Source organism: Python bivittatus, unplaced genomic scaffold (genome assembly GCF_059951505.1).
Source record: "Python bivittatus isolate LINGU-HERP-01145 unplaced genomic scaffold, Pbiv_v1 ctg000220_np1212, whole genome shotgun sequence".
Lineage (NCBI taxonomy): Eukaryota > Metazoa > Chordata > Lepidosauria > Squamata > Pythonidae > Python > Python bivittatus.
Window position 1 is genome coordinate 3,930,188 of NW_028277048.1, and position 27,195 is coordinate 3,957,382.

General features: G+C 42.5%; 3 protein-coding genes across 16 annotated transcripts in view; 1 reads left to right on the forward strand and 2 right to left on the reverse strand.

The window, feature by feature from the left end:
- Positions 1–13,217, reverse strand: LOC103066589 (adenylate kinase isoenzyme 1). Of its 6 annotated transcripts, XM_007423884.4 has the most exons (6): positions 12,167–13,140; positions 9,210–9,382; positions 6,463–6,662; positions 4,087–4,200; positions 1,401–1,595; positions 1–138 (listed from the first exon to the last, which is right to left on the reverse strand). In XM_007423884.4, exons 2-6 carry the CDS (start codon positions 9,334–9,336, stop codon positions 49–51), a joined length of 726 nt encoding a protein of 241 aa, XP_007423946.1. In that variant the 5' UTR covers positions 9,337–9,382; positions 12,167–13,140; the 3' UTR covers positions 1–48. The 6 variants fall into 6 exon arrangements, with proteins under 6 accessions (XP_007423946.1, XP_025019654.1, XP_025019652.1 ...); XM_025163886.2 differs by lacking the exons at positions 9,210–9,382; positions 12,167–13,140 and adding an exon at positions 8,526–9,200; XM_025163884.2 differs by lacking the exons at positions 1–138; positions 12,167–13,140 and adding an exon at positions 13,141–13,217 and having other exon boundaries at positions 196–1,595.
- On the forward strand, positions 11,530–27,084 carry GTF2F1 (general transcription factor IIF subunit 1). 5 transcript variants are annotated; one of them, XM_025163882.2, is made up of 14 exons: positions 11,530–11,578; positions 14,011–14,071; positions 14,954–15,000; positions 17,334–17,406; positions 18,478–18,671; positions 18,928–19,098; positions 19,739–19,920; positions 21,055–21,199; positions 21,470–21,531; positions 22,118–22,237; positions 22,851–22,924; positions 23,713–23,851; positions 25,542–25,674; positions 26,558–27,084. In XM_025163882.2, the coding sequence occupies exons 2-14, from the start codon at positions 14,060–14,062 to the stop codon at positions 26,760–26,762; spliced, it is 1,557 nt and encodes a 518-aa protein (XP_025019650.1). In that variant the 5' UTR covers positions 11,530–11,578; positions 14,011–14,059; the 3' UTR covers positions 26,763–27,084. The 5 variants fall into 5 exon arrangements, with proteins under 5 accessions (XP_025019650.1, XP_007423944.1, XP_007423945.1 ...); XM_007423882.3 differs by lacking the exon at positions 11,530–11,578 and adding an exon at positions 13,143–13,267; XM_007423883.4 differs by lacking the exon at positions 11,530–11,578 and adding an exon at positions 13,283–13,678.
- Positions 23,850–27,195, reverse strand: part of ALKBH7 (alkB homolog 7, RNA demethylase) — a 32,066-nt gene continuing 28,720 nt past the window's right edge. For 2 of the 5 annotated variants that reach the window (XR_015795604.1, XR_015795603.1), the window contains one exon: positions 23,850–24,017. The gene's annotated coding sequence lies outside the window, so the exon portion shown is untranslated. Of the gene's footprint in view, positions 24,018–24,069; positions 25,469–25,554; positions 25,694–27,195 lie in introns of those variants that run through there. The other 3 variants (XR_003084227.2, XR_015795601.1, XR_015795602.1) reach the window with 2 other exon arrangements.

Below are 27,195 nucleotides of genomic sequence, written 5' to 3' on the forward strand. Positions count from 1 at the left end.
TAATGGACCAGAGCTTAAAATCTTTTATTTTTCTGTGGAACTAAATAGCTATACGGTTGAGATAGCTGTTTTTATCACATCATCAACAACACTGCAGCACTTGGCAAAGACTACTTCTGGGGGTTCCTCCCCAAGGATCTGCAAATACAAAAACAGTGATGGGGCTCTTAGATAACTCATCTAGACTGATCTAAGCTCTTTTTCTTTTAATAATACCTAAATTTAGACTGAGGGTTATCTTAGCTCAGAGTTACAGATTTGGGGATGTCCAAACAGCCCTAAATAAAAAGCTCTGCTTGAATAGACTACTGCTGTTTATTCAAATGCTGCTGAAAAATATGGAAATAATCCATTAAGGCAACCTCACCATTACAGGATACTGAGAAATATGTTCTTCTGAACATGGAGATTACCCCAAGATGTTATGGCCAAACTTTAAAAAAACCACATAAATTAGCCTGCCTTATGACAGTTAATTTACAATGCTAAATGTGATTTCAATGAAGAAATGGCTTATGCGCTTTCTCTATTTATCCTGAAGCTATTTCCAGTCAATTCTGTTGGGCAACCTTGAGAGGAATAAAAACATAATGAACTTGTAAAAGCTGGTTAGAATGCACTGTGATAATTTTGCTTTAAGAAATAATGAAATTAACTATTATTGGGATATGTTCATGTGGAATGCTATGCTCTCAAGACACAGCAACTGTTAACTAGAAAGATTTTAGCTATTCTAAGGGAAAAATAATTACCTTTTTCATAATTTTAATAATTCTATATTGAGCTTTTCCTTTACTGGATCAAAAGCAATATGCTTAAAGAAAATGTAATTGAACATTTAGGATTCTTCTGAAACGCCCACTGGTAGATAGGGAGCCAAAATACAAGTTAAAATCTGCAATACCGCCACATATTTCTAATACGCTATATATACTTATTAAGAATAGTAAAACTAGACACTATTCTAATACAATATACCCAGGGCAGCAAATTTAATTTTCCCCTAAGCAATGTTTATTCTGTTTTCTGATGTGCTATGTGGGGGGGTGGGGGGTGGGGAATAGTTTTGTGCAGCTTTTCCCAAACCAAGTACAAATTTGTGCACCATGATGCAAGTATATGAGTAAATTGCAAATCTATGTAATAGCAACCTTTTACACATTTCTTAGTATGCTTTCTAATTTTTGTATTTTAACTATGTCACATACTCCTTTTTTCCTCTCTCATTGCTATTCTTTGGGTGGGCCCAGCTTCACATGTGGCTCTCTTAATGGCCAAGAGAGAGCATCTTTGTCAGAAAGTGTTGCTAAAAGAACCAAACTGAGCAGAGTTATCCTATCCCAGCAGCTAGGCCTGCCTTGCCTGGAATCAGGGGGAAAGGGCCAAGGATAGAGACCTACATTTCGGAGAATGCTCTTCTGCAGGTAGTAGGTGAGGACAGGCTCACACAGTGTATAGTGAGTCTCAAGCCGCTGCCGGATAATTCTCTCATTGTCATCCACACTTTGGCCCAGTTGGCTTCTGATCATCAGCCGCTGGATCATAATCTCTGTAGAGCAGTCAAACATTATAACAATGTTGGGCAAACGTCCCACCTGTAATGTGAATGGTACAGGGTGGTCAGTTCAATGCTTGACCTGAAATCTTTTTTTAGATGGGAATGGAGGAGACTATGGTCAGAAGTCAATGCTTAGAATATCAATCCGTAGTTCCATTTCAGGAGGAAGGTGCTATGAATATCTGTGGCAAAAGAATATAGAAAAGGGGGACAGTTTGCCTGATTTGAAGTTTTAGAGGCAAAAGCTGACTCAAAACTTGTTGGCAAGAGGCTGGCTGGTACTGAGAAACCTTTCAAATACATGTTTGAAAGTGCAGAATGGGGCAGTATTTATTTATTTATTTATCAAATTTATATCACTGCCCAACTCTCCCATAAGGAGGGACTCTGGGCGGTTCACAACAAAACAATTTAAATCAATAAAAACATAAATCATACAAATATAAAATACAAGTATTAAATACAATATTTAACAGTATGCCTGAGCAGGGCTGGCTTCAGGGCAGGGATAAATGCATTTACCTCATATTCAATTCAATTCAATTCAATTCAAAGTTTATTGATTAGCCCTAAGGCCTTATCAAAATAAAAGTTAAACATTAAATATTAATAAAACTCTTTACAAAATTAATATAACAGATAAAATAAAATGTGAATAAAAATAGAGTAAATAAGTATAAGTAGGTATACATATAAGTGAAAATACAAATCATGTTTCCATATCACCCCAGCAGTTCACTCCAGTCGACCCCACATATGTAGATCTCAAGCACATTGATTTGCTTAAGAAAAAAATCTGTGTTATATGTTATTTTTGGGTTTTGACCACACATAAAATATGTTCTAATATGTGAATCCCAGTGGGTCATTCATTTAACATATGGACCAAGATGCAAGTCTCTCACCGTCTTATACAAGTTACAGTCAAATAGTACGTGTGCTATATCCTCAATTTCGGGTGTTCCACATATACAAATGCATTCATTATAAGGGATCCTGTTAAATCTCATATCTGACCATAGTATCAAGTTGATCAAATCTAGCTTGGGTTGTTTTGGCATTTGTATTTTTAAATAATTATCAGTTTGAAATGTGTGTTTATAATGGCTTAGCCATTTCAAACTGCCAACCTTATTAAGGGTGGCTATATCTTTTTGCACTTCAATATTCAAAATTCTTTGTACAGCGTTCTTTTTAGCTTGATCTCCAGGAGCATCAGAGACTGGGAGATCACAATTCCTTATATAATTTATCAGTTGTGTGATCCAAGAGGTCTGTTGTTGGGATTTTATCTGTTCTAATAAACACAATCTTGGAAGTCTAACAGATTCCATTCATTAATTTTACACCAATAATTATACGGTCTAATTTTAGTTTGTGAATAGATTGTGTAAATTCACAGTTCAGCTCTAATTGCGGCAGCTGAAGTCCTTTTATCTAGACCCAGGATGCTTCTCAGATTCTGTGATAGTGTTTGTTCTATTATTGTTGTAGAATCTAAGCCCAACTTCTGCTGCGTATAAAAGCATAAGAATAACCTTAGCTTTATATACTTTAATTATCGGGGCCAAGGACCCTGGATAGCTATGAGTTTTTAATTTAAGTAGTGGATTCATACGTGCCCTTGCTCTAAGTGAGCTCCTTTGATTATGGCAAACCCAAGATCGAGTCTCAGAAAAAATTACCCCAAGGTAAGGAAAGGCTTTCACTTGCTCTATTACTTCATCATCTAATCGCCATCTATGTCTCTGCTGACCTTTTCCAAATACCATTATTTTTTATTTTGATTTATTAATGATTAGAGAATTATCCTGACAATAGGAGCTAAGTCTTCTTAACAACCTGCAAAGTCCCACTTGCAAATAAGATAATCTATCATCAGCCTTTACCTCATACTTGGCTTAATCTGTTGCCGATTAACTGATAAATTATATTAAATAGCCAGATGTTTGTGAGCAAATCAAAAGATTAACCTCAGTGACAACATTTTCAGAAGGTTTGTACCTCACAGTTAAAAAATTTGAGGTTTTCTTTCTGACCTAGAAATGGCAATATGAAAATGTCCATTAGTGGGGGAGAGCAGTGTGAGAATTAATTGAACTGAACAGAACCACATTTCTTACTCTAGTCTTCTACAACTTCTGCAGCAGGATCTGCATCTCTTAACATCCTTGCTTTTCATTAATATCTAACATGGATTTTTTTGGTCAAAACTAAGCCATTTCGGGTTCTTTCCTAGAGCTAAAACAGAATCATCCTGTGTTCAGCCAACCAATATACTACCAGCAAATATTTGCTTCCATGTTCCCATTTATCCAGTGAATCCTGCTCCAATTCATGATATCCTATGGAGAACTCCCATCCCTTGAGGCCAGGTATGGCAAGATGTCAGTTCCTAAGCCTACGAACATGAGTATCAGTGAGGAATGATGTGGACTGAAGTCCCAACATTGGAAAGGCTACAGGTTGCCCAGCTCTGCTGTAAACTAAGCCATCTTTTCACATCCCCCCTCCCAGACTATACTTACGACTTCTTCAAACAGCCTGGCTTGATTGATTTCTCGGGGGAAGCCTTCAATGAAGAATCCTTTGGAGTTTTCAGCTTTTAGCATCTTATCAGTCAGCAGGTCCAAGATGTAGCCCTAGAGAGACAAGTGTCCTGAGTCTCAGACCCTAATTTTGCCAATTACACTGCTCTGTCTTCTTTTCAGCATATGGAACACAGTTTGGAATCTTCTTGGCAGGAATGCAGAAGAAGGAAGCAGTCTATGAAATCCATTTTAGCAAATGAATAGAGATTTAAAAAGCATTCTGCCAGATAGATAACTTGCTTAAGAGGTCTGTGTAACCAACTATCTCTTGGTATCCAAAGTTTTATGGCAGCGGATCAGGAAAAAAAAAGCCTTTTTATTCAAAATGGTACAGTGCAGCTTTCTCAGACTTTGAAAATCACCAAAAGGGAGGATTAAAAAGAAAACAATCTGAAAAATATCATTGCCTCTGAATATTGGGGCTCCCCTGAAAAGTGCAATATCCGTATCACTCCCCTCCCAGTAGAGTTCCAGGCAATCAGAATCAGAAAGTGGTGATAAAGAATTGCAGAACTAGGTCACTGTCATCCTACAGGGTGCCCACATGCATGATACCCTCCCCAAAAAACTAGAGCTGGCTTTTAAATCTCTAGTTAGGCTTTTTGCAAAATTACCCCAATTTCAATGGAAAATTTGAAAGCTTGCAAACTTGTTTTCAGCAATGCTCCCATTGTAGCCAGCCAAATCCTTCCAGGAAATCCACAAGCTGGGTATGAAAACTATTTCCAGTATTGTTCCACAATGGCTTCATACTCAGCCACATGTTTCTAATTCCAGAGGTTCCATTTGCCTGCTGTCTTTCTGAACAGCTGGGGTAGATGGAACTGTCTAGTCAAGTCACTTTTCTTAACATCTGACTTGATTTTTGACTGAAGTCAATGAGATCTCAAATACATCATCATGGTTGGGTCATGTCTTATATCTTAAAGCTTGGTGATTATCACAGCAAGAATGGGCAGGGTTGGGCTCACAGCCCCTTTTTTGTAGCCTCCGGAATTTGTACCCCTTAAATCTGGTAGAAAGCTCTCAAATCACAGAACATGATTCCCTGCCAATTTTAAAGAAAACCAAACAAAAATGCATGTAGGCCATCTCTGGTATTCCACAGCTAAAAAAAAAAAGCTTTAAAAACCCCTCCCCCATTATAACTCAGTTCTCACTGTGTGACATCACTGCCTCAATCCCAGTCATGGCCTTTATTTAAGGCTGGCATATGAAATGCTTCCATTTAATAATGTAAAAAGCCTCTGAGGGAAATCCATCTGCTATCTTAACTGATTGCAGAGAGAGCTGTCAAAAAGAAATTTATTATTGACAACTATTGCTGAACTGATCTCAAAAAACACTAACTATAAAATGATAATCAGCCATCCTTCACTAACACAATTCTGCCACAGCATATGCAGGCTTCTGAACTGCAGAGAGGTTATATCTAACTCAAAAGCTGGCATATCTAGCACTGTGTTGGATGGGAATCAGTTCTAAATAATCTCAACTATGCTTGAATGGAAACAAAACCTCAGTGGCATAAGCATATTAACTGATGGTAAAATTGTCACACGTGGATAGATTTTCTGAACACACATCAAACGCGCATCTCCATCTTCAGGATGAGAATGAAAGGGATGAACTGAATATTAGTTCAAATATATTGCTTAATCATGCTGTGAGTTGTTATTGCCTATCCCAAGTCCTTGGGAAGGACTTGAGTGGATAAAGATGCCAAATCCAGTCTAAACATCCGGCTGACTGTGCGACCAACCATTTATTATTATTATGGCTGTCGCGCAGTCAGCCAGATGTTTAGACCAGATTTGGCATTTTTATCCACCTATCAAGTCCTTCCCAAGGACCTGGGATAGGCAGATGTTGTTTGATGGTGTTAAAGATGGTGTTAAACCTTTGCAGGATATAAGCTGTTCCAAGTAAAGCTGCCTTTTGCAATTGACCGATGGTGATTTTGTATTATTATTGTTGATCATATAGTCAGCCAGATCTTTAGACTGGATTTGGCATTTTTATCTACCTCTTGAGTTCCTCCCAAGGACCTGGGATGAGCAGATGTTGTTTGATGTTGTTAAATGTTGTTGTTGTTGTTGTTATTCTACACAAATCCTTTTCTTCCTTTGAAGGTATTGAGCTTAATTATTTAAAATGTAACATACAGAGTGGTCTGAATCAATAGCCCTTAATTTAGTAATGACTAATTTGTATTCCTTTCAGTAGGAAGAAAGCATAGCCTACATCTTGTCCAGGTTTTTAAAATGTTCTTAATGGAAATGGATTCTGCACAGAATAGATATAGGGCCTTACCGAGGGCACCAGAGCCCCTTTCAGCAGGATGTCCCTAATGACCTTGCCCTTGCTAGTACTCCTGCTGGCTTCTTCCCGCAGCAGATCTCCAATAGCCACATGGTAAAAATCATATCTGCTAGATAGCCGGATACTCTGCACCCCCTTACCACAGCCAGGACCTCCTATCATAAAGATGATGATAGAGTCTTTCAACTTTTCTGCAGCAAAAGAGAGACAGTCATATGAAAGGATGCATTTCTCAGGCAGTTTCTATTAAGCAACAATTGCACTTTGCAAGGTGGGACCTCTAACAGCTTACCAAGAAGCAAAGAGGGTCTTACAGATTTTGAATACAATCAAGTGTAGACAGAGCAAGTCCAGAGTGAACAATCCACTGGAATACCTTTTTCCACAAGCTCCACTGTACTTGAAAAGGACCCAGATAACAGCATATGGCTGAATTTCAATTGATTTGTTCAGAACTTTCTACATTGTGCCTCAAGTTAACTGCTAAGGAGGAATTCAATGTGGATTTTTCCCTCCAGTACCAGCCAAAACATTTTAGTCTGATCTTGAAGGACGAGATCAATTTTCAGCCCAGCTCACTATTCTATTACCTAGTTCATGTTTATAGGTCTTGACCTAAACCAGCATTTCTCATCCTGGCAGAATGAACTGGTGGTCAGGCAGCTACAACAGGAGCATGCAAAGAAAGCTATGATGATGATATCCATCTTGTGTTACAAATCTTTGTTCTTCTCTTTAGCAGGTGGGGATAGCTACACTTTCTCAGTGGACCTGAGCGCATAAAGCTACCTTGTAGTGGGGTAATGTGTCAGTCCCTCATATCCAGTAATTTATATTCCCACAACAGCAACTCTTCAAGGTTTTGAGTTTAGGTGCAGATACTGGGTGTGCAAGCCATGTGTTCCATCACAAATTGATGACTTTATTCATGAGCCACTTTTTCTAATGGCCCTGAGCAAGAAGCATCAATCTTTTACCTGAATGCTAAGTGAAATCTGTCACTAACCACTAAAAATATGTTCAGTCTACCAGCCTTATGTCAAGACTTAACTTTCAACTCCAAACCTCAAGGCTGGAATATTTGGTCTAATTTTAGGACTCTTTTGCTTCTTCCTCTACCCTGCATTTCAGTAACCTCCTGCCGTGATGAAGAATTCTAAAAAGTCTGAATGTCTGCAAACTCTTTTGTGTCATTTTGGTTAGTTCCAAGAAGTTGATCATAAAGCTGACCTAAAAGCTTCCGTGAAGGCAGCAACTGGCTGCTGTTAGTTTACAGGCTTTTATCTTCTTTTCTCTGCCTGATTAAGTAGGTCTTTGTTCACCTGCCATTAGGTAGATGGAACAGAGCTATTTCAAGTCAGCCATTATGATAATGGCTGGAAATGATGAGAATTCTTGTCTAACAAATCTGGAGGCCTTTGACTGGAGAAATCCAAATCCAGTTCTCTCCCTAAGTATTCAGGGGCACACTCCACACTCCACCATACTATTTTCTTTTGAAACAGAAACTACACAAGGACAATTACTTTGGTTTGTGAACAAGAGCGTGTAAATGTGAAGTCTGCTAAAGAACCAATGCCAGAGAGGCAGCAGGCATCAAGTGACAGACAGAAGTCCCCTTAAGAAAAGCAAAATGGGACACAGATCAGCTTCACCCATATAGTGCATGATTCCCTGGAAAGCTCTTCATCAAACCCTATTGGATGAACCAGAACTTGCATATTTATTCTGCTGAAGCTTACAGAAATTCCTCATGGATTGGGTGTTGGGGAAAGGTTTTTTTAATTATTTATCCCACCTTTATTATTTTTACAAATAACTCAAGGCGGTGAACGTACAATACTTAATACCCCTTCTTCCTCCTACTTTCCCCACCACAACCACCCTGTGAGGTGAGTTGGGCTGACAGAGAGTGACTGGCCCAAAGTCATCCAGCAGGCTTTCATGCCTAAGGCAGAACTGGAACTCATAGTCTCCTGGTTTCTAGCCTGGTGCCTTAACCACTAGACCAAACTGAAATATTACAGCATAGGCAGAACAGGAAGAATGAGTACCTTTTAGTTCACTCTTCAAGGGCTTGGTGGATTTTGGAAGACTGCCCTGGCAAATCCCCATTCTGAAGGCTCATCCCAGGGATCTCCAGGCACTGGTCCTGCAGACTTCAAACTGATATACAAAACTAATTTGGCCATTTTAGCTGACATGTGACTCCCCTGGGTTCCCTTTCTGATGTCACAGACATCTGATGTCACGGCTTATCTAACCTGGAGCAAGCAAAGCTGGAAGGGGCAAATTACTTTTGTGGTAAGTCAGCAGTTGTGTTCTTACTAGTATCAACAGAGAATGGAAGGATTTAGAGACTCAAAACTGAGAAACTATTTCTTCATGGCAGGACTAATAGTTCAATCTGGTACTGAAGAAAATGTCCAACTAGTCTAAACTGTGTTCACAAAGAAGCGCCTCTCTCCTCAGCTTAATTCTCTTTCAAGAAGCAAAGGATGCCAAGGTAGACTGAGATGCTTGCTACTCTTTCGAAACCCCACTTACTGAGGGGCGAATAATGGATTGATATCCTGCAGGAGCAACAAAATCCTTGGCCTCCTTCAGCTGCCTTGTACCTGCAGGGTTTAGTTCCTCTTTCTTCAGACTGCTTTGATTTCTATCCTTCCTTCCTGCACCGGTTCTTCTATGAGAACCAGTTCACGTAATCAAATAGATATACTGAAAATTTGGATTACCTGAACATGCACAAATTACTCTGGAACAAAACGGTCTCAAAGAAGACAAGCAATTCCTACTGGTCATCAGCAGTCCGTCAGTATGAAACCTTTTTCTTGGTAGATACACACAGTGAGTAACTCCCATTCTTGTTCAGAGCTACACAGGAAACCCTTCATAGTGGATGCTTTCCCTGTAAAATTAATAAAACCAAATCACTGCTAGCAGAAGTCAATGAAGACAGATCTAGATGCACCACCCTTGGCAAGGAGTTCTAGAACTAAGCAGGAGAGGAGAAAAGGGCCTGGTGTTACTGCTGACGTGCCCACAACATCAGGACAGAGAGAAGGGGTCTCCTGAGAATTTTAAAATCTAGGCTAATACGGCAGAATGTGGTTTTTCAAACAGACTGGTCTTAAGCTGTTTTAAGGTCATAACACTACTTTGAACTGTGTGCAGAAATTTTGGCCCAGTAGTTGGCGATGTGGTTTTAACCAGGGAGCCACACACTCAATTATATGAGAGAAGTAAACTAGGCGAACTGGAGTCCTCAGAGCAAAATATACACTAGACCACTTCTTAGAAAGCCTATAGAGTGTAACACTCACAGAAGATTTGCATTTATGGGAAATCTTTGATTAGCTAATGCATCCCTTTTCCAAGCAAATGGGCTTTTCATCATTGAGTCAGCTAAGCTCTGTTCAATTTCTGAACCTCAAAACGAAGTTTGGTTTACCTCAGAATGCTTCTTGGCCATTGATTCAACCTAAGCATTTGCTACTTGGAAATTCATCTGTTGGCCCTGACACTTTGTATTTATTGAATATTTTAGAACTATTAAGGTTCCGAAGGAGTAAATTCCCTTTACCAGTGATTGAAAGAAGGGAAAACATTGATTTTAAATACTTTTGTGACCTATGAAATAATAAGCATGAATGTCCTGTCCTTGCAAACCAACGAGGGGTATTTTAAAACTGAAATTTATTTTGATTTTAAAATATAATAGAGCAATAACATTTTGTTTTACTGAACAGTCTAGAGCATGTTTAATTAGCATGTTATGGTCCCTTTGCTTTAGAGAAGCAATTCAGAACACTAGTTCATATGATTCAGGCTTTTCCTGTTATTGACATATTCTGGTCAGAAATTCATGGAATTGTCAACATGACTTTAAAGAGAAGGGTGCTTGTCAAAGTTGTATATGCTGTTCTTAGCTTTATCTCCAGCATTTAGAACTTATCAAGGCATCAATAAATATGAACACTTTGTGCAAGGGTATGTAGTCAAAATAATGTTGAGGACAAATCTACCTCTGATGTGCAGCAGTGGGTTACTGGCATGGTTTTTGTCAACATCTGCATTAGTTATTTTTCAGTAGAGGGGCTAAGAAGACTTAAGCAATCTGAGCAAATTTTTCCCCAGGTTTCTCTGAATATGAAATATATTTCATCCTCGTAAAATTGGTTTTGTTTATATTAATATCCTGCCAGTAGTATGTATTGACTGTGTAACTTGGTGTCCGTATTTTATATTCCTATAAAAACAACATATTGAGTTAAGAAACAGGCTTTCACCCGTTGTGACAAAAATTATCTGGGTGACTCTCCCAACCAGTTAGATATATACAAAGCAGTTCATTATGTATCTGAACTGCTTTGTATGTATCTGTAACTGGTTGGGAAATACATCTAGAAGCCAGCATGGTGTAATAGTTAAAAAGTGAGCCCCGAGTTCAAATGTCTACTAGCTACAAAACTGATCAACCGATTCGATCAGCTCTCCCCTAGCCTGGCTTAGTTTAATATGGTGGTTGTGCAAAGAAAGAGTTGGGTAAACTCTAAACATGGATTAAAACGTATATTCCATGCCTTCCTCTGACAGGATAAACCCTAAACTAGAAAAACTTGTTTCAGTTTGGATCACCGAGTGGGGGATTAGACTCAGTGGGGTCTATTCACTTCCATTCTTCTATGAAAGGGAGTTACTCTCCCGCTGCTATCTTGATCACTCAGTGTAGCATGGGCTCCTAAGGCAAAGCATGACACGAAGTCACAACGCCATATTTTAAAAACAATAAATTATTTCCTTCTTCCCCATACCGCTCCTCCCCGGCTTGCCAAATAAGGCGACCGGAACACGCTAACTCAGGCAGCTCACAAGGCCCGCCCCGCAACTTCCGCCGAGAGGAACCGGCGCTTCCGCTCATACTGCGACAGCCGCCAAAGAGATTTTCCTTTTAACTCGGGAAGTTCTAAGCCACGCAGCTGCCACTTCAGGTTCAGGCTAGAAGCCTTCACGGAACGAGAGCAGAGTGGAAGCACGTAGAAAGCAGGAGGAGCGTTTACGTGGAAGGGGCAGACCTGCGGGTTCTCGTTCTCTACAGCGAACGGTACATAGTTGTGTTGTTAATTTGAAAACCGTTGCATAAAACCCCGATTAGGCTTTGTTAGCCAGAATACGTTACAAAGAAAGCATCACGCTAAAACAAACACCGTGTTGGAAGGAAGGATTGAGTTCCCTCCACCAAGTTGTATGTATCTGTTTACTTAAGAGTAAGAGCCTTACTCTTACACCAGGCTAGAAGCCGAGAGATCGTAAGTTCTAGTGCTGCTTTCAGTACAAAGCCAAGCTGGGTGACCTTGAGCCACTCGCTCTCAGTCCTAGGAGGAAGGAAAGGGCACACCACTGGAAACTGCAGGGACTAGTCCAGGCAGCCGCTAGGAGTCAACGCTGATTTGAAGGCATCTTCCCAAAAAGCCCCTTAAACTCAGACTGCATTCCTGGGGAGGATGCTTAATATCAATCTGACATAAACGTTTTTTTAGGAGGCTGTGAAGACTCACCCGGCATTTATTTGACTCCGGCCCTTATGTTTACACTTTCACACCGAACTTCATTGATAGTGATTCCATCACACCCCAAGAACATTCAAGCAAAATTCGATCATTTCCTAGGGGGCATCTTGCAGCAAACTCACCTTGGTAAATCAAGGGATGTGGGTTAAGACTGAGACGGCAGTGCCCGTGCGTTTAAAGTAGAGTGGATCTGGAGGCTCTTCCTTGCAATTTAACCAGCCCAGAATCGGAGGAGGCAAAGGGCTTCCAGGCAAGGCTCCTTTTGCGCAGCACCTCCGGCTCCTGCCTGGGAACGTGTAGGCATTCCCGACCAAGGCCCCTTCCAGAGAGAAGGCTCTGCCATTTCCCACCTTTTCTTTAATTGGAGCTGGCCTTTCCTGAGCCGCCAGTTCTCAGGAAGCGCTTTGCAGGCTGAAGTCTTTCTGGGCACTACTTCCCAGCTGGGCCAGAACCATTTTCTCTGCTCTGTCCTGGCCGAGTATCCAGAAAGCTGGAGTATGACTGAGGGGTGCAGGAAACAACAGAAAATAATATATATCTCAGGGTTGAATGTATAGCTCAGCGTTGCAGATGCACTGATGATGTTACCTAGTCGGATAATGAAACGTCTGCAAGCAAACCGCCAAGCTCAGAGAGCACCAAGGAAAGTCCAGGAAAGTCAACGGGGTGAATGTTCTGCCCTTCTGGCTTAAACCAAACACACGACAACAACGCAGCGTCTGCCCCCAAATCAGGCTGGGAACCGCAGCGCCGACTACAGCATCGAGTCCCAGCGCTCCACGCAACAGGCTCGGGCTTCACCTGGGGAAACCTGAGCCTTACGGCGAACCCCAGCGCCCTTCCGCAAGCGGGGCGACCCCGCCTTTGCAGGGACCGACGCGCATTACCCGGCTCGTTTCCTCTGCAGAGGGCGGGAGAGGCGGCGTTCTCTCCCCCCGCCCTAAGGCTACCGGCCCCCTGGCATTTCCGCGCTCGGAAGTCTTGCCGGACCCTCCCTTGGCTGGCCTCGCTGACAGCCGCTTTAGCGCTGAGTCTCCGCAGACCAACGACACAACAAGAATACAGTAGCTCTCAGCGCGCCTACTGCGTTCCCCACCTGGAGACTCGCGCTAACCGCGACGCCGGAAGTTTATTAACAACCACAGCATCTACTTCCTTTTTAGCCGCCGCTAGGGTTTGCGCATGCGAGTTTAGGGAACTGGAGCGGGGCTGACGCTGTTTAGGTGAGAGCGAGCGAACCGCGGAGAAGGGGGGCGGGGGAGTCGCCGGGGAGAAGGACCCGGCCGGTCCGGTCCGCGGCTGTCATCAACTTGCCAGTCGATCAAGACGTTCTGGCTCCTGGATCTCTTTTCCCCTCCGGAGTGGATTCCGACGGCCTTCCAGCGCCCGCTTTCTGTCTCTAGCCGCTCCCTCTCCCGAATCGAGCCCGCTTAGCAGGGGCTTAGGCGTCCGCGCTCGGAGGTCTCCCCAGCTCCTCTTGCTCACCTTCTTCTAGTTGCCAGTTAGGTTTTGGCATCATAGTTCTCAGCTCCTCTCAGGAAAGAAGATCTTAGCCAGAACGGAGAGGAAGGAGTTAGGATTGTCCCTGAGCTGGATTGGATTCGTGTTTAAAATAGTCATTTGCTTTCTACGAAGTACGTTCCTTATTAAAAAAAAAAAAAAAAAAGCAGAGATGGTACCTTTCAGTGCAAGAATCTTTTTGCACATTGCCCGTCTGCGATATGTTACCTAAAATAAAGGAAAAAATTAGAAGCGCTGTGCTTTTTTGATGCTTTTTCAGAGCTTTTCTCAGTGTGAAAGCACTCAGCCTCTGTTTAAAGGGGCTCTCAAACAGAGGCAGTCCCAGCTAAAGCATGCCCTTGCTCCTCTTTGCTCGCCTGGCATTTTAAACTTTTCTCTGATACTCCAGCTAACTTTGTTTCCAGGCTTCCATGGAACTGACTGTGCCATCCTCTTTCTTCTATAGAGCCTGCTGTTGCAGAAGCTTGGTTGAACACCAGTTCAGCTATCGAGAAATGACTTCTTTGGTGAGTTCTCATTTGCAACAATCAGATATGGAGTTGGCTGAATTGCATTTGATGCTAGGGTTATCTTGATTCCTTCCTACATTACCTCTGAGAAGCCCTTTCTGGGGTGGGGGGTGGGGGATGTTATAACTCTGAATACAGTAAAGCCACATAGCTGACTCATAATTAGAATGCCACTTGTCCAAAATTCCACTTGCAACTTCATCTGGTTTAGCCTTCCCCAGCCAATTGTCCTCAGATGTTTTACTGCAATGCTGATGATCCTCAGCCCTTGGCCATATTATGGAGAAATGATGGGGATCATTGCCCAAAGCGTCTGGAGGGCATCAATTCAGGGAAACTGAACAATTTTTTTGCCCACCTAGCTCATCTATCTCCTGGCAGGTAGCTCAACAGCTGTATATATTACTCCCTTTCTTTTTTGACCCTTGATTTGATGCCAAGCTTCATCTTTTTACATACTATTTCATGATGAATCCAAACCTATTGTCTATGGGGAGGGGCAGAGACCTTCCTTGGCTCAGCTCCGTTTCTCCTCCCATGCATTTTTGAGATTGTCAAAACCTACAGTCAGGTCAGTCTTAATCATTGATAAGGGGGTGGGCTTGCCATTGGGATGAGAACATACTTTGCCTTAATCCTTGGACATTTTATATTATTTTTGTCATCAGGGCCTGTGGCTTCCATGCAGTGAAGATGTTGCTTACTTTCTACAGGACAGAATATGTTAGTTAAATAAGTTTATACTCACAATGCTAAACTCTCTGCCTTTAATGCCCATGTGTCAGCCCCACTCTTTGACATGCATTAAGGTAGCTTGGCCAGCCACTTTATCTGCTTCCTCTTTGTACTTATGTTGTTTCTTTGTTTTCTCTTTTCTAGGGGACCAGCAACCAGGGAGTGACTGAGTATGTGGTCCGGGTTCCCAAGTAAGTACACTTTTTTTTTCTCTCAGCATCTAATTTCATTTCCATTCTTTTAACTTTTTTTTATAATTTTAATATTTTGTTGTAATCCAGGCAGGTACAACTTAGCATTAAACGAGGCTGCAAGTAATAGAAGAGTTGTTTGCTACTCTTGCCATTCCAAGTGTAAATGTATTGGCCCCACCAATCAATTAATTAAGCAAATCTGCAGCCTTGAGAGCCAGGACCTTGAACCAAGAGCACTGCCTGCAGCTCTGGTTCTGAAATGGTGTGGGAGCGGGGGGGGGGGGGGAATGAAATGTCATGACAGAAGAGGATTCTGGGATGTGGAGCTGCTAAACAAACTGGAAAGCCTCCATCATATAACAGCTTCTGAGAAAGGTTCTTGCCTGTCAAAAGAGATGGCTTTCAAACTCACTCATGGCAGTGAGAGGCCTATAGGTGTACAGACAGGATTCCTCTGACTGGCATTTTGGCTAGTGGCTGTGACCTGTATGCTGCAGTCTCAGAGGCTCAGCATTCACAAGCCACAGTGTTTGTTCTGAAAGGCTTTCTGTTATGGCTTTGCAGTCAGCCTGTCACATTATTCTGTAACACATTTAGTACCCAGAGCCTTTGATGGTCTTTTACCCTTTGCCCTGCAATACAGTGCTGAAAAATCTCTAGTTTCAATACATGGAGTGCAAGAGCCATATGTCCTCAGTGGTCAGCTGATCATACGACTGGACAAGGCTCTCCCTCAGTATGGGATGTCCTGGGATGCATTTGTTTGACACGCTAAACCCCCTCCAGGCTCACGGTTACAGTACAAGTGCTAAGCCTTAATCATAGTCTGGAACCATGGCTCGAAGGAAAGTTATTTACTTCACATAGCTCCCCTTTCTGGTGTCGGGCAGGCACAAACCGAAATCACTCCAGCTGTGGCTGCCCAGTGGATTCTGTAAAGTGGAAATGGGGTGTAGCAGGTCTCTCCTGCAAATAAAACAGGAAGGGCCAGTCGGCCAGCTCCTGCAAGGGGAACTGAGGTCATGGCTGATGCAAAGGCAACTAAGGCCATGCGGTCCCCTTGGCAGTGTTACAGACGTGGTTTGCCGCTGGCTTCTGGATTGTGCTTTGACTTCCCCCTTTAGCCAACAGTTCTATAATTCTCAAGTAATAATCAGGGCCAGCCCTACTTAGCTTCTGGGAGATTAACCATGATTTACTAAGTACAAAGACCACCAGGCAGACCTCTGCCCAAAGCATTTTTTTAGGGGGGCAGAACATAGATAGGTGTCTTACATGTGGTGAATGCCCTTGGTCTGCCAGATCCAGCAGCCTTTATTTGTTACAAGCGGGCTGCTAAGAAGTGCTGTGCTGGGTAAGACCAAAGACCTATTAGTCCACATTTGCCCCATATGATCAACTGAATGCCTTTGGGAAGCCCACAAGCAGGATACAAATGCTACAGCAAGTGCCTTCCCATAGATGTTTCTTAGCAATTGGCATTCAGAGACCCTCTGTCTCCAGTATCAGAGATAATATATAACCATCAAAATCATAGCCCTTGGTAGTCTTATTATTTATTAATTGAAGTCTTGGCCCATTAGTCACCCCTACATCCTGTGTGATGAAACCCATCAGTTCTGTGCTCTGTGTCTAAACTAAAAGATCTGCTATTAGATTCTTTTAGTTTCTTTCTTCCAAGAGGTCAGAGCAACTTATGTAGCACTTCCTTCTATAATTCTGTCCCCACAACAACTTTGTAAGGTGGGCTGGGCTAAGAGATCATGATTGGCCCAAAGTCATCAAGAGAGCTTATGCGGCTGAATGAAGGAGTTGAATTTGGGTGCCACTGGTCCTAATCTAATACACTGCACCATAAGATCTGATATTAAATCAGAGGGAGAATGCATACTTCCTTTGTACCATGCTTTATTTGGTAAAGTGTCTTCTCCCCCCCAGGATTTGTAAAAGCTAGAATTCAGTGTGAAGTTTCAGTGAAGATTTATATGATGAATTTTATAGCTTATTCTGAATCACTACACAATATACACTTTGTTGATAACCCAAAACCTATGCAACACCTCCCCAAAGGCCATTTACAGACAACCTTTGGTCCATTGCAGAATGGGAAAAATATCTCAAGCAATTTGTTTGTAGTCATCAGGCCCAGAGTAGCCCCTGTACTATACATGCATGTGTGCCCAAACATACACACACATTCCTTCTCTATTAATATTACCACTGTCCTTTCCTCTTCAGTATCTGGAAGGGCCTTGCAGTGAAACATTTCCATTTTTCTCAGCAGAGATGCAGAGCCCTGCTTTGATTCATTTCCCCTCCTGTTTCCACAGAAGCACCTCCAAGAAATACAATATTATGGCCTTCAATGCTGCTGACAAGGTCAACTTTGCCACCTGGCACCAGGTAGGGCCCTGTACTCAGTGGGTAAAGATTTTACACATCAAGCAGTAAGAGGTTCCTTCTTGCATGCAAATCAAGCGTTAAAGTTTTGGATAGGATTACTTGATTACCTGTCTTTGCCTCTGTTACCTCATCCATGCTTCCACCATCAGCCTCAGAAACTTTGCTGGTTGAAAAGATCAGACTCTGTGTGCTGGAGAAGGGGCTTTTTCAGTAATGGCTCTCCTTTCTTGTGACCTTTTTAATGATGTTTAATGGCAATTTGAGGGCTTTATATATTTAATTCTAGTCTGCTTTAACACTTGACAATCTGTTATTATTTGATCTTGAGAGTCAATTCAGTGTAAAGGTTAAGGCATCAGGCTAGAAACCAGAAGACTGAGAGTTTTGGTCCTGCCTTAGGCACAAAGCCAGCTGGGTGACCTTAGGCCAGTCACTCTCTCTCAGCCCTAGGAAGTTGGTAAAGGCAAGCCACTTCTGAAAATCTTGCCAAGCAAACTGCAGGGACTAATCCAAGCAGTCACCAAAACAAAAATTTATTTGCATGTATTATTTTATGAGTTTGTTTGGCAAGTCTCCTGTGGAAGAATGACAAAGGCCTGTGAAGGGCTATAATTAAAAAATCTGGTGCTGCTGCATTATGTATTTATTATATGTGTGCATTTAGGAATCTTTGCTGTAATCAAGATTACAAATTGTGATGGAGGGAGGAGAGAGTGAAAAAAAAGGGCATTTGGAAGCTAAATTGGAACATCAGAAGAAAACGTATTTGTTAGATTTGCTACAACAAACATCTCAGTAGCACAGGTCTTTGGCCTTCGTACCTGTGGAGATTCTTGTAGCATGTATGTGTTCCTTCAGTAAAACATTAGTTGTCATTTTCAGAATTATGTGATTGCAGCTGAATTGAAATAAGGTACTCTCTGAAGTACATATATGGTTCAGGGAACTAGTTTTTGGAAATCCATACATCATGGGAAAAGGCTATTAATGTGCTGAGAAACACCTTTATCCTTCCATTTCCTTTGAGGGAATGGTGCTTTCCTTGCCACTTTATTTCCTGGTCTTCCTCAGGCAAAGATGGAGCGCGATCTCAGCAATAAGAAGATCTATCAGGAAGAAGAGATGCCGGAATCCGGAGCAGGCAGTGAGTTCAACCGCAAGCTGCGTGAGGAGGCAAGGCGCAAGAAATATGGCATTATCTTAAAGGAATTCAAACTTGAGGATCAACCTTGGATCCTGAAAGTCAATGGCAAGTCTGGACGCAAGTGAGTAGTTGGTGTTGCTGGCCTTGGCCTTGGCCTTAGAATGTGGGCTTTTTTTTTTCTGTTCCTTCTTACTGGGGAAAAGGTTAAGTAGGAACACTCTGGATGGGTGAGTAGGGAACAGAATAGATTACTCAGGGAAGATGGAAGAATGTATGAAGTTGTGCATACAAAAGGATTGTCTGCCCCTCTTCCTGGCCTTCCCATACTGTTTCAGCTTTAAATCCTGAAGTTACCTCATGTGGATTTTTTCACTCAGGTTCAAAGGAGTGAAAAAGGGTGGTGTGACTGAAAACACATCCTATTACATCTTCACTCAATGTCCAGATGGTGCCTTTGAAGCCTTCCCAGTCAACAACTGGTATAATTTTACACCAATGGCCAAGCATCGCACGTTGACTGCAGAGGAAGCTGAGGAGGAATGGGAAAGGTGAGAGCTGGAAGATGATATTCCTGCCCATGCCCATCAAGAACTACCCCCAGAAAGGCCTGCAAGGCTAATAAAGCCTTGCTCAACCTGATTCCAATCTATAAAATAGGACTTCCTCTTGTAGCAAGGAATTGTAGCAAGACACCTTGCCTAAAGTTAAGTACTGTGATCATGGCAGATATAGATTTAAATCAGAGCTTTTGCTTTTAGCTGCTATGCAATGCCAGCTCTTTGCAATGCAGTTTTTTTGAAGCCTAGCCTTTAGACCATCACCCTTACTGGCTTGGAATGCTGGGACTTGCATTTTCAGTATATCTCAAGAGCAGCATATTGAGAAAGACTACTTTTAAACAAATATGTTATTACAGACCAGGAATAGAAAGGCTACTCTAGATCTTGCTTCTGTGGCATGGAATAACATTGAGGTGTTTGAGGGTGCCAGTTTCATTTTTCATCCCGTACCACAAGTTTATTTCTTCTTAAAAAGCCAGAAACTGAACCAGTACCCCCCTCTCAGGCTGTCATATAACTAGCTGGAGTCTTAAGGCTTCAAACAAGTTTTTTGCAAGAGCTTTTGCAAGTAGTTTTTATCTCCCAAGTAGGTTTTAACAGGCCATCTGATCTTCCTCCTCATCTGCAGGAGAAACAAAGTCCTAAACCACTTCAGCATCATGCAGCAACGGCGGCTGAAGGACCAGGGTGAGGAAGAAGAGGAGGAGAAGGAGAAGAAAGGCAAAAAGAAAGGCAGCGATCTAAAAATCCATGACCTGGAAGATGAGCTAGAGATGAGTTCAGATGACAGCGAGTTCAGTGACACTGATGGTATGGCATGTGGGGGGGAGGTTGGGATTGAAAAGAGTAACCTCTATTGCAGTTTAGTGCCCTCCAGATGAGTGGATCATCTCCTAGAATTCATAGACAACATGGCCAAAAGATTCTGAGAAGGAGCCCAAACTAGAAGAGTTGCAACAGCAGCTGTTAGGATTCAGGGGGAGGACGAAGACCTGGTTTGCTTAAAGATAGGCTTATCCTCAGCCCCATTAAGCAATCATTCTGCACCTACCCCAGATTCAGGAAACCTGGGAAGATGCGCACACTTCTGTAAGGTTTTATGATGGACCTATAATTTGGGGGGAGGAAGGGAATACAGACTGAGTAGTCCTCACTTAATGACTACCCTGTTTAGCAACCAAAGTTACAGTGGCACTGAAAAAATAACTTTACAACCAGTCCTTTGAACTTACAATTGTTGCAGCGTCCCCATGGTCATGTGATCGCCATTTGGGGCTTCACAAACAATGCACATTTATGACCACTGCAGCATCCTGCAGTCACATGATGGCCATTTCACAGCTGGTTTCACAAAGCAAAGTCAATGGAGAAGTTAGCAGTAAAGGTGCAAGTTGTGGTCATATGATGTCTCACTTAACAACTGCAGGTGATTCGCTTAACAACTGCAGTGGAACTTACATAAGTCCAGAGCAGTCACATGATATTTCACTTAACAATCACGTTGCTTAGCAATGAAGTTGCAGGTCCCAATTGTGGTAGTTAAGTGACGACTACCTGTACAGCTATTAAAGTGCAGTCACTCTTATGACCATGTCACTGCTACTTTGTGACATCTTGGGATTGTGCAACAAGGAATAATATAGTCCTTCCAAAAGTTGTTGAGTTATAATAGTAGTGAATTCCACGTACATGAGTTGCATCTGGTATTTTTGGACTTCCTTCTGCTTAACTTCATGCCCTATAAAAATTGAGATGAGCTGTCCTCTTTGTCCCGTGCTCTTCTGTAGTTCTTTTCATTCTGAAACCCATTTTTGGCCATGTGTCTACACTAGCTTGCAGTTTGTTTCCTATGCTTTTCCCCTTGGGCAAAATGGCCTACAGATTTTGGCTATGAGATGTTTCTCGTAAGAAAGTAAATGGATAATATGGGCCATCCTTCCATAGGTGAAAAGCCTGCCAAATCCAAGAAGAAAGCACCACTAACAAAGAAAAAGAAAAAGAAAAAAGGATCAGATGACGAAGCCTTTGAAGATAGCGATGATGGAGACTTTGAGGGCCAGGAAGTGGACTACATGTCTGATGGATCAAGGTACATGCCACTAAGAGGGGTAAACAGTTTCTGTCCAGGTGCAAGGTTACTCCTAAGGTGGCTTAGCTGCTGCTGCTGCTGCTGCTGCTGCTGCTGCTGCTGCTCCAGCATCTGCTTTTGCTGTCTTGGGAGCCCCATCTATCTGGAGGACGCCATACTGGGTGTGCTGCTAATTCTTGGTCTCTTTGTGGGAATGGATTGTGTTCCCTGCTGCCAATTTAGAGTGTGTTGCTTCGCTCAGAGGTGGGGTTTCTTTCTGTCATTTTACAGCAGCTCAGTAGAGGAAGTGGTCGGCAAGCCTAAGGTGACCAAAGAAGAAGACATCCCAAAAGGTACATGGCTAAATCAGAGCATTAGCAGATATACAAATAAGCAAATTTAATGACAAGGTCACTTGTCCTTCCAAAAACCTATATAAGGCATTTTATCCTGATAATTATTCTGTGGGGTACATTGTTGTATCTGAGTTGTTAGTCCTGTGCAGTTACTGTGCAGTCTGCATAGATGTCTGTTCCACATATTATGTTAGCTGATGATTCATGTTTTTTCTGGAAAAGACCTTGGGGATTGGAGTTTATAGAAGCTGCCTAGGATCCTTTCTTTAAAAATCCCTAAATCTCCATTTCGAAGCATTAAATTATGTTTTCCTAGTAGCAGCATCCCCATTAGATTAGCCAGATCTACTGACCTATAAGGCTTATGTTTAGAGTGGATGTTAGCCAGAGGTGTGATTGAGAGCTGCTTTATTGTCAAAAGAGGCCACACACACTAGTGAATGGAGAGTGCGTTCCTCATTCTGGGCAAAGGAAACCAGCTGGGGCATTGTGCTGTTAAGGCAAGTTCACTGAAAAGCCGTTGATCAGAGGCAAGTCAAGAAAAGTCTGATTCCTCTATGATCTAAGCCATGTTATTTTTCAGGCATAGATGAAGCAAGCGAGAGCAGTGAAGAGAGTGAGGAGGAGAAGCCTGCAGAAGAGAAAGAAGAAGAAGAGGAGGAGAAGAAGGTCCCCACTCCACAGGACAAAAAGAAAAAGAAAGGTGATGAAGCCTGAAGCTAGATGTGATAGGAGGCTGGGAAAGGGAAGTATAAATCAAGCTTGGGAAAGTGAAAATAGAACTGATTATATGAGGGGTAACTTGACAGGAATCAAGAACACTGTATGAAATATACAATTCAAATTTCCAAAAGCCTTATGCTTCCACAAAAAAAACAGGCTGTAACTTTGTTGACTCCAGAGAAAATACTGAAGTGTGTGAGCATAACCTACTGAGTTTGAGGCCTACCCAGTGGCTTGCATAGCAGAATAAATTATGGCAATCGGTTTTTTAAATTGCCTAATTTTATATTAGCTGCCAAATACTGTTTTTCTTGCTGTGGAATTTCAGCTCTTTTACTGCACATAGCCACTGAAATAAATCCCCAGCAACACTTGCAAGGGGGGGTTGAAGCAGCCGCATGGTTTCTCTCATCTTGCCACCTTGGGGAAAAGTTAAATACCTTATTTTGGAGCAAAGAAGCTTTGCAGCAGCTATGAAAGTTTCTTGAGACAGGCCTGATGAGCCAGTAGCAGCTTGGCACCCCTCAAGTCAATGTGGCTGGTGGCCTTGAAGGTAGGAGAGGTGCCGCTGATTTCTTGACTGTGCTTTGCAGACAGCAGTGACGAGTCTGAGACATCAGAAGATAGTGACATCGACAGTGAAGCGTCTTCAGCTCTCTTCATGACGGTAATTCCAGAGGCAGCTTCTTTTGCCCAAGGAAAAGGGGGTAGATAACATAGAACCTGGCTCCTGAAGAATGACCAGCTACTCTTCCCTGGCATCTCCAGGAACCCACCCCATCCCTTCTATGATTCTCTTACTGGGTTTGTGAATCGCAGAAAACTTCCAGTGCAATTGTAGTTAGAACAGACCTTTTGTCAATGACGAAGGCCCAAAAGTTTCTTTCTGTTTCTACCACTGTAATCTGCCTGCAGCTCAGCTGGATGGGCAACTGTATTTGCATGCTATGCATAATTTAGATTGCACTAGAACTGGGCACATACCCTATCTTCACTGAATAGTTGGTAATCCTACAAATTATTGACTCAGCCATATACATCCACTCATTTGCCTGGTTTCCTTGACAGCCTTGCAAATTAATGGATAGAAGTAACCCTCTATGAAACATTTGCCCGGCTGCCAGTTTATGTATATTTTTGGCTTTGGGGGTTAAAAAAGAAATGTATAGGCAAGAATCTTTCCTTGACCAAATTTGTCCAAGCAGTGAGTATTTGACAAGCATGAATTGGGCCTCTAGATTCCACGGCACAAGTCTGATTATTTTGCTGCTTCTTCCTTACTTATCTGAAGTGCTCCTTCCAGCACCAACTTTGTTTTGCTCCTAACAGAGCAATCCTTGTTGATGTTCCATCTACTCAGGAGGCATTTTAGCACAGCATAAGAGGCTCAGGCTAAGGAACCTCTGGGTAGAACAGTGGAGCATAACTGAGCCCATGCTCCTGCCATCTTCCCAGAAAAAGAAGACCCCTCCCAAGAAGGAGCGCAAGGGCTCAGCCAGCAGCTCCCAAGGGAACAGCCGCCCAGGGACGCCCTTGGCGGATGCCGGCAGCACCTCATCCATGCTGCGGGCTGCAGCCAACAAACTGGAACAAGGTAAGGCCATACGTGGGAATTTCTTATCTGTCTCTTTGCTGTATCTGCACTCTAAATTCAGCATATTTTTGGGAAGCCATGGTGGTGGATTTCTTTTCAAAGCAAGTATTTTGAGGCCTTGCCTTCAGAGATACAGTTTGAAAATGCACAGGCTGTCTACTTCAACCTAGCACGAGAAGAGAAGAGAAGAGAAGAGAAGAGAAGAGAAGAGAAGAGAAGAGAAGAGGAAATCTTTATTGTCATTGTACAACTTATACAACGAAATTAATGCCACCCCAGTGCAGCTTTAACCATAAAACACATAAAACACATAACACACAAAACACATATAACACAACCTTCACATTCCATATTGCACAACCCCTGATGCTGCATTAATACTGCACTATACGATAGAATTCCGTATAGTTGCAGCTCTAAGATAGAAGCTATTCTTCAGCCTATTGGTCCTTGTTTTCATTATCCTGTACCATCTGCCAGATGGTAATAGTTCAAAAAAAGAATGTCCCTGGTGGGATGGATCCTTAAGAATATTTTGAGCCTTCTTAAGGCAGCGGGAACTATAAAGTTCTTCCAAAGAGGGGAGAGGGCAACCAATGATCCTCTGGGCAGTGGTGGTAACCCTCTGGAGCGCTTTCCTATCTGCCACTGTGCAGTTAGCAAACCATACACAGGTGCAGTAGGTTAAAATGCTCTCAGTGGTACAACGGTAGAAGGTCACCAGCAGTTTTTCATTCAGTTGGTGTTTCCTGAGAAGTCTCAGGTAGTATAATCTCTGCTGGGCCCTCTTAACCAAGGCTGCAATATGAGCGCCCCAGGTCAAGTCCTCCTTTATAATAACACCCAGAAACTTAAAACTGGCCACCCGCTCCACTCGATCTCCATTGATAACCAGGGGCTGGACATCTAATCTATTCCTCCTATAGTCCACTATAAGCTCCTTGGTCTTATTGATATTAAGAGCCAAATTATTGTCTCCACACCACGAAGGCAACCGGTCCACCTCATCCCGGTAGGCAGACTCATCTCTTTTGGAGATGAGCCCCACCACTGTTGTATCATCTGCGTGCATGCCTTGAAAATGATTTGGAAGGAGTTCTTGTGAACACGGCACCTTTGTGCTACTTATGAAAGTAGTCTGGACTTTGTTCAGGCTTCCACATAAGCCTGAAGAGATTTTAAGAGTGCTCTTATTAAAATTAATATGACTCTTGCAACATTGTCAGCCATTTTTTGTCTTTGTGTGGAAGCCTGAAAAAGCTCCTTTACTGAACTGAATAGCACAAAGGCGCTTCCCCTGCGTGAGGTCCAAAGCATTTCTTCCGAATAATTTTCATAGCATGGATAATCGAACTAAGCATTAAAAATCCAAATTCTCCAAAGGTTCAGATATTGGGGTAGGAAAACAAATTTGTCTCTGGCTGTGAAGTTTTCTTCTACGGGGATGAGTTTTCAATAGCTCTGGCACTGAACGGAGTCATATCTTGAGGCTGAATTAAAGCTAGCAGAAGAATCCAGGTTGTTTGTTCCTTCGGTAGCAGCTCTCTCACATCCATTCTTGCGTGGGCCAGTTTGCTGGGAATCATTTGCCAGGAGAGAATGGACCAAGATTGAGCCCTTGGGGGTAGAAGAGGAAGGTGCTTTTGAATTGTAGCTCTGAAGTTTACCTGGCTTTGTTTGCCTTGGACAGGAAAGCGACAGGCAGGGTCCAGTGAGCTCCCTGCAGCTAAGAGGTTGAAAATCGATGCTGGAGCCCAGGCTGCCACCGCGTCTGGGAAATCTACCCCACAGCCACAGTCAGGCAAATCAACGCCCAGCAGTGGGTAAGTATATGAATAGCCACTGGGGAGCAGAAATAGGAAGTGAGGATACTATGTGGTAGACTGGGTTGGAAGAATAATAACAACAAAATAATAGTAGTAGTAACAACAACAACAACTCGATAGGTGGCTAAAAATGCCAAATCCAGTCTAAACCTCTGGCTGGCTGTGTGAGCAACAATAAAATAAAAATATCCCATCAGTGTGTATGAAACGTGAAAAAGAGCTTTGAACACCTAAACTTCATTAAATGTAAGTTAGGCATTTACATTAAATCTTTAAATCTTATGATATGACTTGGGGATTTAAGAATATACATTGTTTTAAACATGATTTAGAAATTATAGGGATTATACATAGCACTTTGCTCGAACCAAACAAACCATTCTAGGACCAAGCCTAAAAAAAGGAAGAAGAAATCCTTCTGTTTGAATCCCAGCTCAGTGACTGACCTAGGCAAGCCACATGTTCTGCTGGACTCCATCTACTTTACCATGCCATGGGTACTTTGCCCCAGCTGTCAAAAGACTGCTTTAATCTGGATTATTGACATAAAAATATATGAAGCACCAGTAATATGTAAGTAGTGGCTATTTGGATTCTTTGTGCAAAATTTAGCATAAAGCCACATGAAGAGTTTGATAAAGTTTAGAATAGCTTTTCCTAACCTGGTACCTTCCTGATGTGTACAACTCAGATTCAGTTGACTTGGAACTATGTACAGACTTTCAAACCTTGCAATTGCCATACATAGCTATTCACACAAGAAAGACAAGAAGGTATTGACTTTCCAGGGTGAGTGACACAAGGAAATGTGAGTCTCTTCTCAGAATTAGGGCTATAGCTGGTGTCTGGACTGGTCCATTAACCTGCTTCCTCTTTGCAGTGATGTACAGCTGACGGAAGATGCTGTGCGCCGATACCTCACCCGCAAGCCCATGACCACTAAGGACCTCCTAAAGAAGTTCCAAACCAAGAAGACTGGACTGAGCAGCGAACAGACAGTCAATGTACTGGCACAAATTCTTAAGCGCCTCAACCCTGAGCGCAAGAACATCAATGACAAGATGCACTTCTTCCTTAAGGAATGAAAAGGGCCAGGCTCATGCTGCCCTTGGGTACTTGCCAGCTGGCACTGAGCTTCTTAAAGTGACCCACTGGCTCTGGTGACTGTTAGCTGAAACCATGGGATTGGCATTTGCACCTTTTGGGGAAAGGGACAAGCCACTGCTTTACTTTCACCCAAATGTCCTCTGGAAATGGGGAGTGGTAGATGTGGGGAAGGAGTTTGGCATAGCCTGTTATGGGGTATGAAAGATGCCATTTTTCTGAATGAGATGTAGGGATGTATGGGAAAGAGAGTTAACAGACACTGCCATTTTTGGAAATAAACATGGATATCTTTTACGCTCAGTTCCTTGTATTTATTCTTTTCCTGGAAGACCTGGAGATTGCAGCCTGCGTCCTGCACGTTACTGATCCTTCATCCATACAACCTGCTTAGGATGGCATGAAAACAACCCA

Excerpts from the sequence above, each read along its gene's own strand:
- LOC103066589 (XM_025163884.2), bottom strand. The coding sequence starts at position 9,336 with ATGGGAGTTACTCACTGTGTGTATCTACCAAGAAAAAGGTTTCATACT. Across the intron at positions 4,201-6,462 it reads AAGGGGCTCTGGTGCCCTCG|GGCTACATCTTGGACCTGCT; the intron begins GTAAGGCCCTAT and ends TTGTCTCTCTAG. Across the intron at positions 1,596-4,086 it reads CCAGGCTGTTTGAAGAAGTC|GTGGGACGTTTGCCCAACAT; the intron begins GTAAGTATAGTC and ends TTCACATTACAG.
- GTF2F1 (XM_088137676.1), top strand. The coding sequence starts at position 13,976 with ATGGAACTGACTGTGCCATCCTCTTTCTTCTATAGAGCCTGCTGTTGC. Across the intron at positions 15,001-17,333 it reads TATGTGGTCCGGGTTCCCAA|AAGCACCTCCAAGAAATACA; the intron begins GTAAGTACACTT and ends CTGTTTCCACAG. Across the intron at positions 18,672-18,927 it reads AATGGCAAGTCTGGACGCAA|GTTCAAAGGAGTGAAAAAGG; the intron begins GTGAGTAGTTGG and ends TTTTTCACTCAG.